Source organism: Nicotiana sylvestris, chromosome 1, assembly GCF_000393655.2.
Source record: "Nicotiana sylvestris chromosome 1, ASM39365v2, whole genome shotgun sequence".
In the NCBI taxonomy this organism is placed as follows: domain Eukaryota; kingdom Viridiplantae; phylum Streptophyta; class Magnoliopsida; order Solanales; family Solanaceae; genus Nicotiana; species Nicotiana sylvestris.
The window spans coordinates 116,505,412-116,522,777 of record NC_091057.1 but is presented as its reverse complement, the minus strand read 5'-3'; the positions used below and the strand labels follow the sequence as shown (position 1 = coordinate 116,522,777).

Genomic DNA, 17,366 nt, shown 5'->3' with positions numbered 1-17,366 from the left:
GCCCCTATAGTTGTTACAGCTCTGGACATCACCCTTGTTCTTATACAACGGAACCATTGTACTCCACCTCCACTCTTCAGGCATCCTATTAGACTTGAATATAACACTAAACAATCTAGTAAGTCATTCCAAGCCTGCTCTATCCACACACCTCCATAGTTCAACCGGAATTTCGTCTGGCCCGGTAGCTCTGCCCCTTCTCATCTTACGCATTGCCTCCATGACTTCATCGATCTCAATGTCCCTACAATTACTTACTTCATGGTGACTGTCGGCATTCCTCGATTCCCCAAGTATAATATCCTGATCCCCTTCTTCACTTAGAAGTTTATGAAAGTAGGTCTGCCACCTCCTCTTAATCTGGTCATCTCCCATCAAAACTTTGCCGTCATCATCTTTTATGCACCTCACTTGGTCCAGATCCCGAGTTGTCCTCTCTCTCGCCTTAGCGAGTCGGAATAACTTCTTCTCCCCACCTTTGTTCCTTAGTTCCTCATACAGACGAGCAAAAGTTGTCGTCTTAGCCTCCGTCACTGCCATCTTCGCCTCTTTCCTAGCTATTTTATACCTTTCACTGTACTCTCTTTTCTCCTCCTCGTCAGTGCTCCCTACTAACCGCAGGTAAGCCGCCTTCTTTGCTTCCACTTTACCTTGGACAACTGATAAGCAAACAAACTTTGTCAAATTAGTAATCCAAAACATAGTTTGATATGGAGATGAATAACAGAAGCAAAAAACACTAATAAGCAAACAAACATATCAAAGTATTGATATGGCAAAGTAAAAAAGAAAAAAAATAGTAATCCAAAACACAGACTTTTTTTTTCCAAATTGAAGCAACAATTAATCATGAATTATGAATGCTCCACAAAGTAAAAGATAAGAAAATTGACTCTTAAAGATATAATAAAATCATTAAGCTTAACTAAAATCCAAGTAAATAAACATAAATATGTCATGGTTCCTGTCTAAGAATGTTTAGCAAAATAAAACCATACTATCGACAAAGTTTATGTTGGCTAATATCGTAATTGACTCCAAAGCCCTAAAGGAGGATTAGCCGTAAATATAGTTTGTTATAACATACTTCAAATAAAAAAAGAATTCTTATAAAGTAATTAAAATCTTATTTGATTTTAAAGTGCTAAATTTAGGACTTTTTACCTAGTTCAAATAAGGAAAAATTTAGTAATTATAATTTTAGTTGTTTTTAATATCCTAAATATTAGGAAAAATTATTAAATGACTATTTTATCCGGTAAGAACTCTAATTTAAAAGGATAAAAAAGGCGAACGATATTTCGCTAAGGACCTTTGTGCTTTTAATATAATAACTAGTGTTAGGATACGCACAGTTGCACGTGTATCCTGCTCTCAATTAATAATATATTAAAAATTATGTTTTGTGTATAAAATAAAAGGTTTAAACATTAAATTAATAAATATAATGTCTATTGTTCAAAGTTGAGGGGAGAATTTGATATTTAAAGCAAATTTGGAGGTGTAAACAACTTTCGCTGCTTCTTGAAAAGTTATCTTTTCTCTTTTATTTAGTTTAGAATTTTAGCAATTGAAGAACCTTCGAGTCCTTCTTGAAAAAGTTGTTTTCCCATTTTTTTATGATAGGAATTTTAGGATTTTATTTTTTTACTTGTTGTATAAGTATTCAAGTTAGTTTGTGCATATCTCGATTAATTTTATGGAATCCCTGTTATTTACATAACATGTGTCGCACCTCCTTTCTATATGCGCCCTCAGGGGCATAGAGAGAGTTTTTCCAATTAAAGGACAATCGAAACGGGATTTGTTTATTTATTTTAGAGTCGCCACTTGGGAGATTTATGGTGTCCCAAGTCACCGGTTTAATCCCTAATCGAGGAAAAGAATGACTCTGTATTACAGTCCGCGAACCAGAAATCCGGATAAGGAATTCTGTTAACCCGGAAAATAGCACGGTCTCTCAACTGTCATATTCGACTCATTTATCTGATTTTTATACATGTTGAACCTGTGTGCAAATTTTACTTTTACTGCTTTTATTATTATTATTTTTAACGAGAATTGCAACGTCGTGAAAACACATCTCGAACCACGTTACATCAACGCACCTGTGGTTATTGACACATTTCGACTCCGTTGAAATTTGGATTTGGGTCACATAAATGTGCACCCGAGTTTAAGAAAGTAAATTATTAAAAGCGCGCCTAAAGTGGCTAGCACGTTATTATTTTGGGAAAAATCGTGAAATTCGCTAAACGGCCCGTCCCGAAATCTAAGTGTTTTAATATATACATTTAACGAGGGCCCCGCGATCTTTGTATTTTTTATTTGGCGAGGCTCGTCTCGTTTTATTATTAAAGGAAAACCTAAAGTAAACTACGATTTTCTATTTAGTTTTATTGTCTCTAAATAATAATAAAAAACTTAGTTAATTTATGAACTACTATATTTAAAAACCTGCGCGTTTAAAAAAATGCCCAGTTTTGGGGCCTTTGATCAAAGCATCGGGCTAGCAAGCATATTAGTGGCTTAAAGGGAGGTGGGTTTGTTACCAAATTTGAATGATCCATACAATTGGGCAACAGTATAGCCCAGACTGCTCATATTAACTTAAACGATCCTGAATGAAGTTTCTAAGCCACTAGTTTAATACTAATTCACTAATTCATTACCTATTGTAATTAGAACGAATTAATAATGCACTGAAAGCAGGTAAGCAACTCGCAAAATGATTTTGTATTTCCAAAACATGCAATTGACACTCCAACTTTGTTTTTAACTAACGGATCAGCCAACGTCTTATGCCACTGCCATACTAACATCTAGTTCGACATTTACATGACTGTTATTACCAATTTGAACAACGGCCATTAATGCAAGCACAATACCACAAGTTCCAAAATAGAATGCTAACTCCAGTTATTTTCTAGCTTTAAGTGTTTAAACTGAACAAACACGCTAAACTAACTATAGCTAATGCCTACAGTCAATGCTTTAACCAAATTCCAATACTATTTACAATTTACACTTTCCTTTTCCTTTCAATTGATGTAGTATTTTTCCTGAATTAGCAATTGGCATAAAAAGACTGATATTCAGAACTAGTCGAACATAATCCAACGATCCAGTAATCTAACAGTCACAGTCCAGATTAATTTAACAGTCCAACAAGCTCATTTTTAACTACAGGAATCAGTTACCAGCTGATAACATGTTTCAGTATGAACTATATTTAAAAAAATCTCTCATACAACTCCATTTCAGTCCACTTACTACATACTAACAGGGCTCTACCTATCATCAGTGACTGAAGAATTTAAATACCCAAGTCATATAGAAACCAAAGCAGAATTTCAACTCTTCACGTATATTCAAACTTCATGTTTTCAGCTTACAAATGCCAAAGTTACAGTTGTGTACCTGGAAGTTGAAATACGAGAAAGGAATGGTCAGCAACAGCAATACAACAGCAATTACAACAGCAATACCACAACAGTACCAGTTCTGAATTAGAAACACACCCAAACCAACGCACGAACAGATTTGTAAGACTCCACAACAACAATCAACACTCAAATCAACTCAACCGAACTTAAATTAAACCAAAAATGGACCAAAACTTCAATGAGACGGTGTCAGCTTGTATTCTCTTTTTTTTCAACTCTCAGAATGATGATGTTCAAGCTCTCAGGAAAACTCTCAAAGAAATGCTCTCTAAAATCTCAAAGAAAAACTGAATGTTTCAGCTTTCAAAACGCTGTGTAAGATTGCCTGAAAACTCCTTCAGTTCTCCAAATCTGTCCAGAACTGGAAACTAAAGAAAAAACTCTCAAAAAGCTCCCTAAAGACTGCCTGAAGAACTGATTTCCTTTAGTATTTTCATAAAGTGTTTTCCAGCTCTAAGAAATGGATCCTCTTTTCAATGTTCTCTCCAAAATGTCCTCCCCTAGACTGATCCCGGACTCCTCCTTTTATACCCAAACACTGACCCTGCCAGCCCGTAAGAACACTAGGCAGATTTAAGAAACTAATTTTGTCCATGATACCTTTAGTACTCCACTAGAGTATGTTTTCTTCCCCATTAACCCTTTTCTTTATTTAAAGTTCAAGCAGGTATGGGCAACATATTTTAATCAATGCCTTTTAAACCTCCCCATACCATTATGTTTTGTTCCCCACTAATACATTAGATTAATGGTTAATTAAGTACTTTACTGACAGCCCACTAGCAAGACCATTTGCCAAATTTGAATCCCAAATTACCCCATGAAATTACTGTGATTTACTGTCCTAGTCCCATCCCATGTACCTCATCAGCTATAACCAATTTCCTTAATCAAAATCAAACAGCAACTCAATCTACACAGATTAGATCAAATAACAAACTGATATTAAACTGCTAAGATACACATGTATATGGGAATAACTGACTACACTCACAATTCTAAACCAAACCTAGACAAAAAAGAATGAAACATTGTAATATCATGAATTCATATGCAACAAACTGATTGGCAACGGAGAGGAAAGAATCAAACATAACATAATAAGACAATTTGAACTAACAGTAATATCAAATGATCACAGTTTTATACAATCACTCACTGAACTTGCCTAACTCGAAATACTCAACAATGTAAAGAAGAAACTAATCCAGAGTGAAACCAAACAGACAGGGGTTCGAGCGATTTCAACTAAATCCAATTAACTATAAAATCCAATTAATACAGTGATGAAAATTTGGACCAGAAAAAGGTCCGAAAGAGGGGGAAGAAGTAATTGACAAACATAGCAATGAAACCTAATTAGGCAAACAACAAACAACAAAAAAAAAAAAAAAGGAAAAGAGGAGAAATACCTCAAAATCAGAAACCAAATGAACTCCGTTCTCATTGACCTTCGTAATTCCGACTTGAACTTATGAGGCAAAAAATGGACCTTAATCGAGTGTTCTCGACTGAGAATACTCGACTAAGGTCGATTAACAACCTCAAAACTCTCCTAATTTTGGACAGGTTCCAGTCTTGGTCTTTTTAGGGTTTGTTAGTCGATTTAAGATTCGACTAGTTCTAATGGGATTCAAACAAAAGCAGGGGTGATTTGGGAACAAGGGAGGTCAGGTGGCTTAGTGGTGTAAGTTTGGGGTTAATCGGAGGAGGTGAGGTTTTTTGGACGATCTTCGATTGAAGATTCGAAGAGTTCCGTTGAGATTCGAAGTAAACGGAACATGGATTCGTGGAGAGGGTGGCTAGAAGGTTCAGGGGTATTATTTGGGTGGCCGGCGGCGTTGTTGCCACCGGGTTTCAGGTGAAGGGGCATGAGGGCGGCTAGGGTTTCAGGGGGTCGTTTGGTCTCTGACTTGGAGACGAAGGAGTGAAAAATGAGGCGGGTGAAAGGGGTTTGGGGGTTTTTGGTATATTGAAAATTAATTGATTAATCTGGGCCGTTGGATGATGGGAACCAACGGTCCAGATTAAGTCGCTTAAACCAAACGGGGTCGTTTAGGCTTAGCTGGGGCGGGTATGGTTCGGGGTAAGCGGGTCAGGCTAGAAACGGGTTATGGGATGGGGTGATCTGGACTGTTGGATCAAGTCATATCAACGGCCCAGATTGGGCATCAGAGAACGATGTCGGTTTGGCCGTCTCTGAGACCAGCCGGTTTGGGCCTGGGTTGGGGTGTGACATTGGGCCTGAACCTTTCTTTTAAAAGTAGCCCAGTCCGATTTTTAAACTTTTCTTCTCTTGTTTCTTCTTTTTCTTTTATTTTCTTTTTGATTCCTAATTACCAAAATTCTAAAATAAATTGTAAAGCCAAAATTAACTTAAAAAATACTAATTAACCCTTAATAATAATTATCACACAAAATTAAATACAAAAATAATCACACAATTTGACATTAAACCCTAAAAATGCGAAGTACGTTATTTTTTTCGATTTTCAATTTCGTGAAACAAATCACTGTTTAATTATTCCTAAATTGTAAATGCAAATGCAACACATATATTTTTTGTATTTTTCATTAATTAAAATAGAATAAACATTCATAGACAAAAATCCAAAAAATGCCACGCGAATTCTCCAAATTGCACACAAAGGCAAATTATTTTATTTTGAATTTTTGGGAGTAGTTCTCATAGGGCAAAAATCTCGTGCTCACAGCTGCCCCTCTTTGTCCGGAAACACGAAGAGTTTTCGTGCAAAGATAAAGTAAGCGGGTATGAGCGATTTTTGCCCGTTTGGTTACTCCGTGTAAAGCATTTTTTGAAAGATTCGACCAAACCTCTGCTTTAAAGGTTTCCTACATATCCCTGGCTAAAAGGGAATCAGGTCAATGTAGTTCGGGAAGTTTTGGTAGCTGGGACTACCACGGAGCTGTGGTTTTACTGTTACTGTTGTTGTTGTTGCTGTCGCTACTTACTGACCTCCTTATTACACTATGCTAAAAGAAAACAAGAAGCTAGACTAAACTATAGTCTATGAATTACAAAATCTTATCTAGATCTTCAGTCTTGCTCTTATGTCTCTTATTGCTTTGATGTCTTGCTAACTGGTGTTTCCTCTGACGTTTCTTTCTTTCTATCTTGACTCGTAGTCTTCTCTTGATTGTCGAATTTGAACTGCTTATTTCCTTCTTGTGAGCTTCGAATTATTTTCCTTTGAAGCTTGAACTGCCTTCTTCTGACTAGTGTTGCCTTCCTTCCGACTTCTGAACTTTAATTTATGCTGGGGATCTTTGTTGCAACCCTCCGCTCTCCGAGCGGGATCCTGACTTCTGTTATGACTTAACAATATAATACTTCCATTCTTCAGGCGGGCTCCTGACTTCAATAAACCTTAAAATATAACACCTCCATTCTCCAGGCGGGCTCCTGACTTCAACAACTTCTTAAAAATATAACACCTCCATTCTCCAGGCGGGCTCCTGACTTCAATAACTTCTTAAAAATATAACACATCCATTCTCCAGGAGGGCTCCTGACTTCGACTACAACTTGAAAAATATAACAACCTCCATTCTCCAGGTGGGCTCCTGACTTCAAAAACTTCTTCGAAATGTAATACCTCCATTCTCCAGGCGGGCTCCTAACTTCGACTACAACTTAAAAATATAACACCTCCATTCTCCAGGCGGTCTCCTGACTTCAAAAACTTCTTCGAAATGTAATACCTTCATTCTCCAGGCGGGCTCCTGACTTCGACTACAACTTAAAAATATAACACCTCCATTCTCCAGGCGGACTCCCGACTTCAAAAACTTCTTCGAAATGTAATACCTCCATTCTCCAGGCGGGCTCCGGACTTCGACTACAACTTAAAAATATAATACCTCCATTCTCCATGCGGGCTCCTGACTTCAACAACTTCTTAAAAATACGTTCTATTGTCGTTGTTCCTTCCTGCCTCCTGAACTATTTTCCTTCTAACTTGAATTATCTTCTTTCAGAACTGCTTCCCTCAAAACTGGTGTTTCATTCCTCTGAAAACTGTTGTGGATAACACCGGTGTTTTATTAAAAAAATATGTTATTTTCCTCCTTCAAAGACTACTTCCCTTAAAGCTTGTGTCATCTTCCTCCTGAAATTGCTTTCTTTAAAATTTGTTTTGCCTTCTTTCGAAAACTGCTGAGGATACCGCTTTTCACCAAACTTGTATTATCTTCCTTCTTCCCCAAGTGGGTACCTGACTTCCAGAAAATTTTCAAAACGAAAGAAATTTTCTGCCCTAGTTCGATAATCTTTCTTGTGGCATGTCTTTCTGTCATCAATAACATTTCCTGTCCCTACTTAAAATCAAAGAGAATTTGTTAGTTTAAAACGTGAGGATGCTCCTGCTGAGGACGGTTTTCCCTTTCGCTCTTTTCCATGATCTGCATTGTTCGACCATCTTGAAACTTGGCTGATAACTTCCGACCTTCTTGATGATTCTGTATTCACCAACCTCTCAACCGTTGTTTTCCACCTTTGCTCCATACTGTCCCCGAAAACGTAGACCAATCCATCATTTGGCCTTACAACGACGTCTTTCTAGTCCCGTCACATTATCCTCGCCTATCTTATCCCCATTTACCTTGCACCATGTTGGCAACTGGTAGTTGGCTTTGAAAATCCTTCTTAAAAACAAACTACTACTGACCAAAAAAGAAATGGAAAATGATGACTTCGAAATATAGAACAAAAAAAATCTTTCTGAGCAATTGTTTGAAGAGAAAATAACTTATCTGAATGGTATAATCGATCCCAATGGTCATGTCGTGCATTTTCGGACTAATTAATCCAGTCTATTTACATCAATCAATCTTTCTGATATCCCTACTTCGCATTTCAAAGGTCCCGCAACCCATCTTCTTTTGCCGAAACAACATCTTTATTTTATTTGATGTCTCGGCGGATCCTTTCTATCAAGCTTATCTTGTTTGCCCCCTTTAATTCATTGTCGCCTTATAGTGCCCTTCGGGGGTTTTCACTAATAAGACTCTCTCGTTTCTCTCAACTCCCGTCGCCTTATGGTGCCTGTGAAGGTTTTCACCAACAAGACTCTCTCATTTTATTTCTCGCAACTTCCGTCGTCTTATGGTGCCTGTGAAGGTTTTCACCAATAAGACTCATTTTATTTCTCTCAACTTCTGTTGCCTTATGATGCCAGTGAAGGTTTTCATCAATAAGGCTCTCTCATTTTCACTAATTTCCCTACTTGGACTGGAGTACTACCCTGATATGAATCACCCTATTTGCTAGACTTGTCATCTCTAGAAAACTGATCAAAATGTCTTTCTTTGGACCGTAATGTAGACTTTTGGATGGGATTAAAAAGAAAGGGTATCAAAGGCTCAAAATAATTTGTCATGAGTTTAAAATTACAACTTTTGGAATCACATTTCTTATTACAAATACAACCTCTGCCCCAGTTTCTTGTTTGGGAATCTTTGGATATTTTATATCACTTTTACCGAGCCGTAAAACTGCCTACCTACCCTTAACAGGGATTAGGTCAAATGTAGTTCACACCTGAATTTCCTTGTTGTTATATTTTTCACTTCTTTTCTTTTCTCTTTTTCTTTTCTTTCTCTTCTCTCTTTTTCGTTATTGATTCCAAAAGAGGGGTATGAAAGAAATAAATAAGGCTCAAAAAGGGGAACAAAGGGTAAAGTTTTTAGATAGTAGAACAAATTGCCTTCGTCATTTCAATCTTCGAAATAATGCCAAATACAAACAATTAACAATTATACCAAAGAAATTATACATAATATCTTTTTACTGCATAAGAATTGATAGCCATGTCTATGCATTTTCCTTCGATATCTGTTAAACATAAAGCACCATTGGACAATACTCTGGTTACAATAAATGGCCCTTTCCAATTCGGGGCGAACTTGCCTTTTGCTTCAACCTGATGTGGAAGGATGCGTTTTAGCACTTGCTGACCCACTTTAAATTTCCAGGGCCGCACCTTTTTGTTGTATGCTCTTGCCATTCTCTTTTGATATAACTGGACATGGCACACAACTGCCAATCTCTTTTCGTCAATCAAGTTCAACTGCTCCAAACGTGTTTTGACCCATTCATCATTATCAATCTCAGCTTCAGCGACAATCCGAAGGGATGGGATTTCAACTTCCGTCGGTATTACTGCTTCAGTTCCATATACCAACAAATAAGGAGTTGCACCTACCAAAGTACGGACAGTAGTGCGATAACCTAGCAATGCAAATGGTAATTTTTCGTGCCATTTCCTAGAACCTTCCACCATTTTCCGAAGTATTTTCTTTATGTTTTTGTTGGCTGCCTCAACTGCTCCATTCGCCTTGGGACGATATGGGGTAGAATTGCGGTGTGTAATCTTAAACTGTTGACATACCTCTTTCATCAAATTGCTGTTAAGATTAGCACCGTTATCTGTGATGATCACCTTCGGGATTCCAAATCGACAGATGATATGTGAGTGAACAAAATCGACCACTGCTTTCTTGGTCACAGACTTGAAAGTTTTGGCCTCAACCCATTTGGTGAAATAATCAATGGCTACCAGAATGAACCTATGCTCGTTGGATGCTGCTGGCTCAATTGGTCCAATGATATCCATGCCCCAAGCGACGAAGGGCTATGGCGCTGACATTGTGTGTAATTCCGATGGCGGAGAATGAATCAAATCTCCGTGTATCTGGCACTGATGACATTTGCACACAAAACTAATACAATCTCACTCCATGGTGAGCCAATAATAACCTGCTCGGAGAATTTTCTTTGCCAACACATATCCGCTAATATGTGGTCCGTAGACTCCTGAATGTACTTCGGACATGACAGACGTAGCTTGTCTAGCATCTATGCATCTTAACAATCCCAGGTCTGGTGTTCTTTTATACAAAACTCCTCCACTCAATAGACATCCGCTTGCCAACCATCGAATTGTTCTCTTTTGATCCCCCGTGGCTTGTACCGGGTATATCCCCATTCTGATGTATTCCTTGATATCATGGATCCACAGTTCGCCATCAAATTCCTCTTCAATCATGTTGCAGTAAGCATGTTGATCTCGCACTTGAATGTGCAAAGGATCAACATAGGCTTTGTCCGGATGGTGCAACATTGACGCTAGGGTAGCCAAAGCATCGGCGACCTCATTATGGACCCTTGGAATATGACTGAACTCCACTGACCTAAACCGTTGAAAAAGATCATGCAACATTGTCGGTTTGGTATGAGCTTCAGATCTCGCGTTTCCCATTCTCCTTGAATTTGGTGCACCAGAAAATCCGAGTATCCCAAGACCAGAACTTCCCGGACATTCATGTCTGCAGCTAGCCTCAAACCCAAAATGCATGCCTCGTATTCAGCCATATTGTTGGTGCAATTAAACTGAAGCTGAGATGTAACAGGATAGTGATGCCCTGTTTCAGAAATAAGCACAACTCCTATTCCGACTTCTTTCATGTTAGCAGCCCTATTAAAGAAAAGTTTTCAACCTGGTTTTTCGGCCTGTTCTAGTTCATCAATATGCATCACCTCTTCATCAGGAAAATAAGTCCTCAGTGGCTCATACTCTTCATCGATCGGGTTCTCGGCCAAATGATCGGCCAATGCTTGGTCTTTCATCGCAGTCCGAGTCACATAGATTATGTCAAACTCTGTGAGCAAAATCTGCCATTTTGCAAGTCTTCCTGTCGTCATAGGCTTTTGAAAGATATACTTCAACGGATCCAAACGCGAAATGAGGTAGGTAGTGTAGGATGACAAATAATGTTTCAATTTCTGTGCCACCCAAGTTAGAGCGCAACATGTCCTTTCCAGGTGAGTGTACTTAACCTCATAAGATGTGAACTTTTTGCTAAGATAATAGATGGCTTGTTCTTTCCTACTGGTGACGTCATACTACCCCAATATACAACCAAATGAATTTTCCAAGACTGTCAAGTAAAGAATCAAAGGTCTCCCTAGTTCTGGCGGAACCAGCACAGGTGGGTTTGTCAAGTAACCTTTTATCTTATCAAACGCTTCTTGACACTCATCAGTCCACTTGATTGCAGCGTCCTTCCTCAATAACTTGAAAATAGGCTCACAAGTTGTCGTGAACTGAGCAATAAACCTGCTGATATAGTTCAGCCTTCCTAATAGACTCATCACTTCAGTCTTGTTCCTCGGATGGGGCAATTCTTGTATGGCTTTGATCTTTGATGGGTCCAACTCGATGCCTCGCCGACTGACTATGTTTTCCGGATGGAACACCAAATGCACACTTGGCAGGGTTAAGCTTGAGGTTGTACCTGCGAAGCTTCTGGAAGAATTTCCTCAAATCCTCGACGTGGTCGGCCTGATGTTTTGATTTTATGATCACATCATCTACATATACCTCGATCTCTTTGTGTATCATATCATGAAACACAGTAGTCATCACCCTCATATAAGTTTCCCCAGCATTCTTCAACCAAATGGCATTACCCGATAGCAATAAGTTCCCCATGGCGTGATGAACGTCGTCTTTTCTGCATCTTCTTCATCCATTAGAATCTGATAATACCCGGTATAGCAATCCACAAAAGATTCAATCTCGCGTTTGGCATAATTATCGATCAAAATGTGGATATTGGGTAGTGGGAAGTTATCCTTCGGACTTGCTTTGTTGAGATTGCGGTAATCGACGCATACTCTGATCTTTCCATCCTTCTTCGGTACGGGCACGACATTAGCCAACCAAACAGGATATCGGGTGACCCGAATAACCTTTGCGTCCAATTGCTTGGTAACTTCTTCTTTAATCTTCACACTCATATCAGTTTTGAATTTCCTCAGCTTTTGCTTGACGGGAGGGAATGCTGGATCAGTGGGCAATTTGTGGACTACTAAATCAGTGCTTAAACTCGGCATGTCGTCATATGACCATGCAAAAACATCTTTGTACTCGATGAGTGCTTTGATTAACTCCTCCCGGATTTTTGGCTTGAGGTGGACATTATTTTAGTCTTTCGGACATTGTTTGTGTCCCCTAAATTGACGGCTTCTGTGTCATTCAGGTTGAGTTTGAGTTTTTCTTCGAAGTGAATTAACTCCTTACTAATCTCTTCTAAGGCTTCGTCCTCATTCTCGTATTCTAATTCGTAATCACAATCTACTTCTTGAACTAACATTTTGGAATCGGATTGATTTTTAAGACTGGGCTGAGGATTCCTTATGCATGACATATCATTAGAACCAGCATAAAAAGAACTGTATAGAAAAGAAAAGAAAACAAAAAGAAAAACCATCAGTAATGATGAAGAAAAGGAAATTATATTTCATTGAATGATAAAAGATAACAAAGTTTACACACTTAAACAGACTGAAAAGAAAAACAAAAAAAAACGAAATCTGGATTATAACCCTGGAATAATCCGTGCAGACTTAAAGGAAAATCAAAGCGAACTACCAAGAGTCCTTCTGAGTAGGGAGAGGAGTAGCCTTCCAATTATTAAGCTTTGTTTTTGGCCTGACAAATTGCACTTTAGTGTTGCTAGAACCCTCTCCACTTTCCACCATGTTCACATTGTCGAACAACTTCTCAAATCTTTCAATCAACTCCTTGTCAGGATTAATCACAGAACTGGGAATTGTTGTCACTAGGCGACTCCTTATACCGGACTGGAGAAATGATCTGGAAAGATGTGGGACCGTCTTTGGAAGGACCCATGTCCTCTGTTTATATTTCCTGGCTCTTTTTATGTCTGCGGCTGTGGGCTTGAATCCCAGACCAAATGTTCCCAAGTTTTTAGGAAGAGACGCGGGTTGTATGATGCCTCGCAATGCTGATCCCAAACCCTTTCCTGGTACAAAACCATTCTTCAACATTTCATACGCTACCACGACTGATGAGGCATTTATCTTCGGACTTGGGACACACTTCCCTTCTAGAACTTTCTCGACTGACATTGCATCAGAAACTTGGTAGATCCATGGTCCCTTGTCATCTTCCACTTCAATGAACGACACAATGGTGTTGCTGTGAGCGCACAAATTATCTTCGCCGTGCACAACTATTTCCTGTCTGTCCCATTCAAACTTGACCATCTGATGGAGTGTTGATGGTACTGCTTTAGCGGTGTGAATCCACGATCGCCCTAATAGCAAATTGTAGGAAACAGCTATATCCAGCACTTGGAATTCCATTGTGAATTCTGCTGGACCTATGGTCAGTTCCAACATTATGTCCCCGACTGATTCTTTGCCTCCGCCGTCAAATCCCTGTACACAGATATTGTTCTTATGGATCATTTCCTCTTCTACTTTCAGCTTGCTTAGAGTGGAGAGAGTACAGATGTTCTCACTTGAACTATTGTCAACCAATACCCGGGTAACCACGGTGCCCTCGCATTTCACTATCAGGTAAAGGGCTTTGTTATGCTCAGTGCCCTCTACCGGCAATTCATCATCGAAAAAAATGACTCTGTTTAATTCGAAAATTTTATTGGCTATCTTTTCCAGATGGTTTACCGAGATCTTGTCGGGAACATGGGCCTCATTCAAGATTTTCATCAATGATTGGCGGTGCTCATCTGAATGGATTAGCAATGAGAGTAATGAAATCTGAGCGGGTGTTTTCCTCAACTGTTCTACAACAGAATAGTCATGCACTTTCATTCTCCTCAGAAATTCCTCTGCCTCTTCTTTAGTTACAGCTTTCTTCACCGGCGTTGGATCATTTTTTGTTCTTCTTAACTCCTCGGGAGTAAAACACCTTCCTGAGCGAGTCAAACCTTGTGCTTCGCAAACTTTTTCCTTGATTTCTTTCCCTTTGTAAATCACCGTCACCCGTTCATAATTCCAAGGAACAACCTTGTTGTTGATTAGTGGAAGCTGAGTTACTGGTTTTATAATAACAGGCTCTGTGCGAGCACCCTTCACGACCACAACAGGTTCACTTGTGACCCCTGGTACTACCACTTTAACTTTCTCTAGTTTCACTGCAACAATGCCTGACGACCCTCTCTCGGTTGCCACAGCTGGCTTATCATCTACCCCTCTCAACTGGACTACTGATTTCCCATTGATTACTTTTTCCTTTGAGATGGTTTCGCTGGAACGGATCATCATTACCGTCTGTGAGGGCTTCCTGGGCTCCCCTCTTTGTGTATTAACTCAATCATGTGTGTCTCATGGTGAGCTGGCAGTGGATTCTGATTGATATTAGGTGCTTCTGGGGCTTGAACCTCGATCCGATGAGTATCAATAAGCTCTTGCACAACTATTTTTAGTTTCCAGCACTTCTCTGTGTCAAGCCCAGGGACCCATGAACAGTACTGACAACTCACCGAGTGGTCAAGATTTCTAGGGGGAGGATTTGGCATTTTAGGCTCAATTGGATTCAACATGCCCAACTGCCTCAATTTGTGGAAAAGACTGGTATATGATTCCCCTAGTGGAGTGAAAGTCTTTTGCTTCTGTGACCTCTCATTCTTGAGGGCTTGGTCGGAAACCTGTCCCGGGGGATTTCTGTAGGCCCTTGGGGGTGGATATGTGTTTTGTGGAGCTGGGTATGGATTTTGTGGAGCCGGCGCACGCCATTGTGCGTGTGCCGGAGTTTGGGTATAGGTTTGTGCATGATGGACGGAAAAATGGGGATCTGGCGGTGGGTAATAATGTTGTGGAGGGCTATATGGAGTGTATGGGTAATTTTGGTCATAGGGTCGTGGTTGGCTATAGTAGGGTGACGGGCCTCTAGATCCGAGCCAGGCTCCGGACTCAACAGTCGTGACATCTTCTTTCTTCTTCTTCCCAAGTACACCCCCAGTGCCGCTTTGAATGGCCTGAGTGGTTGTCTTGATCGCTGAATAGCTCATAATTTTGTTGGACTTAAGCCTCTCCTCAACCATGCCTCCCATTTTTACAACCTCATTAAAAGACTTGCCAATTGCGGACACCAAATGACCAAAGTAAGTTGGCTCCAAAGCCTGCAAAAAGTAATCGACCATCTCGCTCTCTTTCATTGGGGGATCTACCCTTGCTGCTTGCTCCCTCCACCGGAAACCATATTCTCTAAAGCTTTCACTGTGCTTCTTCTCTAGTTTAGTCAAAGATAGTCGGTCTGGAATGATCTCAAGATTATACTGAAAGTGACAAGCTAACGCTTGTGCCAGATCATCCCATGTGTACCATCTTCTGTGATCTTGGCGGGTGTACCACTCCAATGCTGCTCCGCTCAAACTCTGACTGAAGTAAGCCATTAGCAATTCATCCTTTCCTCCGGCTCCCCTCATCTTTCTGCAAAAACCTCTCAAATGAGCCACCGGATCACCGTGTCCGTTGTACAAGTCAAATTTGGGCATTTTGAACCCTGCCGGTAGTTGTACATTTGGGAATAAACATAGATCTTTGTAAGCCATGCTTACTTGACCTCTTATCCCTCTCATATCCCTGAAGTATTGTTCTATGTTTTTCATTTTTCTAAACATCTCCTCATGTTTGGGATTTTTGGCTGGTCTCTCAGCTTCTCTCGGGGGATCAGAACGTGGATTTCAGGGGTAGGTTTCAAGAACTTTGAGGGTGGATTCTGGGGGATAATACTGGTTGTCCTGGTCCTGGAACACGGGTTCACTCAGGGATCTATGGAGTGCAGTTGGTGAAGATGTCACAAAGATAGGGGTGACTGGCGGAGGAGGGTATGGAATTGATTTTGGTGGTGGAGCTTGTGGCATATGAGAAGTAGTGCCATGGTAGTTTTGATAAATGGGAAAACTTGGATCGGTGGCGGGATGATCCTGAGACTGAGCTAATGGTGGGGTAAAAGCAGGGTTAGCAGGGTAAGCTGGCGGTGATTGCCCTTTGGACCAGGCCTGGTACATTTCGATCATCTGTTGCTTAAGCTTGAGCATCTCCTCTTTCATTTTATTGATGTCCAACTCCTCTACCTCAACACTAGTGTCGACATCTGGGATAGACATGATTTCCGGTATGGTCCCTTCGATCTGGTTTGGTAATGATAATGTGCCAGTATCCTCTAAATAAACTAACTGCTTGAATTCTCTGGACAACAACAACTTTGTTAGTTTTAGAGTTTAACACATATGAAATTACACGTTGGGATGCAATGCACCTAGGCAATCATGCATTTGCTTCGGTTGTGTGCGTCATTCCGGCCTCTCATAATTGTGCCCCTTCTTTTAAGCTTCCTTTATTCTATCCTTCTTTATTTATTTTTCATTTTCCCCTTTTTATTTTTTAGTGGTGGTCGAATCCTATAGAGATTGCCTACGTATCATGTCCCCGCATGAATCAAACCGTGCATAGTTCTGTCAGATAAGTGTGCAAGTAAATAAAACATTTTTGGGATTTTTAGCTTTTATAAAACAGATGCTTCGATTACACAGACTCAATATCAACAAATTTAAAAAGACCAACAGACTCTGACGCAAAGATGACAAACAGACTCTGAAATCAAGATATCACACTCTAAAGAAATGCAGACTCGGAACAGAAAGAAAATGCAAACCCAACATGACTCACAGACTCTGACAGAAAAGGAAATACAGATTCAAACGGAAAATTATAAGTACATCAATGTTCCTGGTGTCCGTGGGACATCGTTTGGTCTTGCCACGGGCCTATGTGCAAGATCCCTTTGAAGTCGGTACAAATGGTTCATTATTTGCTTAACAAAGTCATCACTGCTGCAAAGAATGTAGTGCGAGTCATATCCTCACAAATGTGGCATTTCATAATGATGTAGTCAACGATGTTTCTAATTCTCTCTCTTATGACGCCTTTCTCCTGAAGCAACCGCCCTATTTGCTGATTACGGGCTTCTAACACTCGAGAGTCCTCCAGGTGTTGATTTTGCAACTGCTGCATTTCTTCCTCTATCCTAGCCACCAGATCATAACAATGTTCCCTATCAGCTT

The 17,366-nt window shown here is 39.9% G+C and overlaps 1 protein-coding gene across 1 annotated transcript; it reads right to left on the bottom strand.

Annotated features, from left to right (window-relative positions):
• Window positions 1-10,198: 10,198 nt before the first annotated feature.
• Window positions 10,199-10,822, bottom strand: LOC138873662 (uncharacterized). Its single transcript, XM_070152141.1, has one exon. The coding sequence runs from the start codon at window positions 10,820-10,822 to the stop codon at window positions 10,199-10,201; it is 624 nt and encodes a 207-aa protein (XP_070008242.1).
• Window positions 10,823-17,366: the final 6,544 nt, after the last annotated feature.

Excerpts from the sequence above, each read along its gene's own strand:
- LOC138873662 (XM_070152141.1), bottom strand. The coding sequence starts at position 10,822 with ATGCATTTTGGGTTTGAGGCTAGCTGCAGACATGAATGTCCGGGAAGT.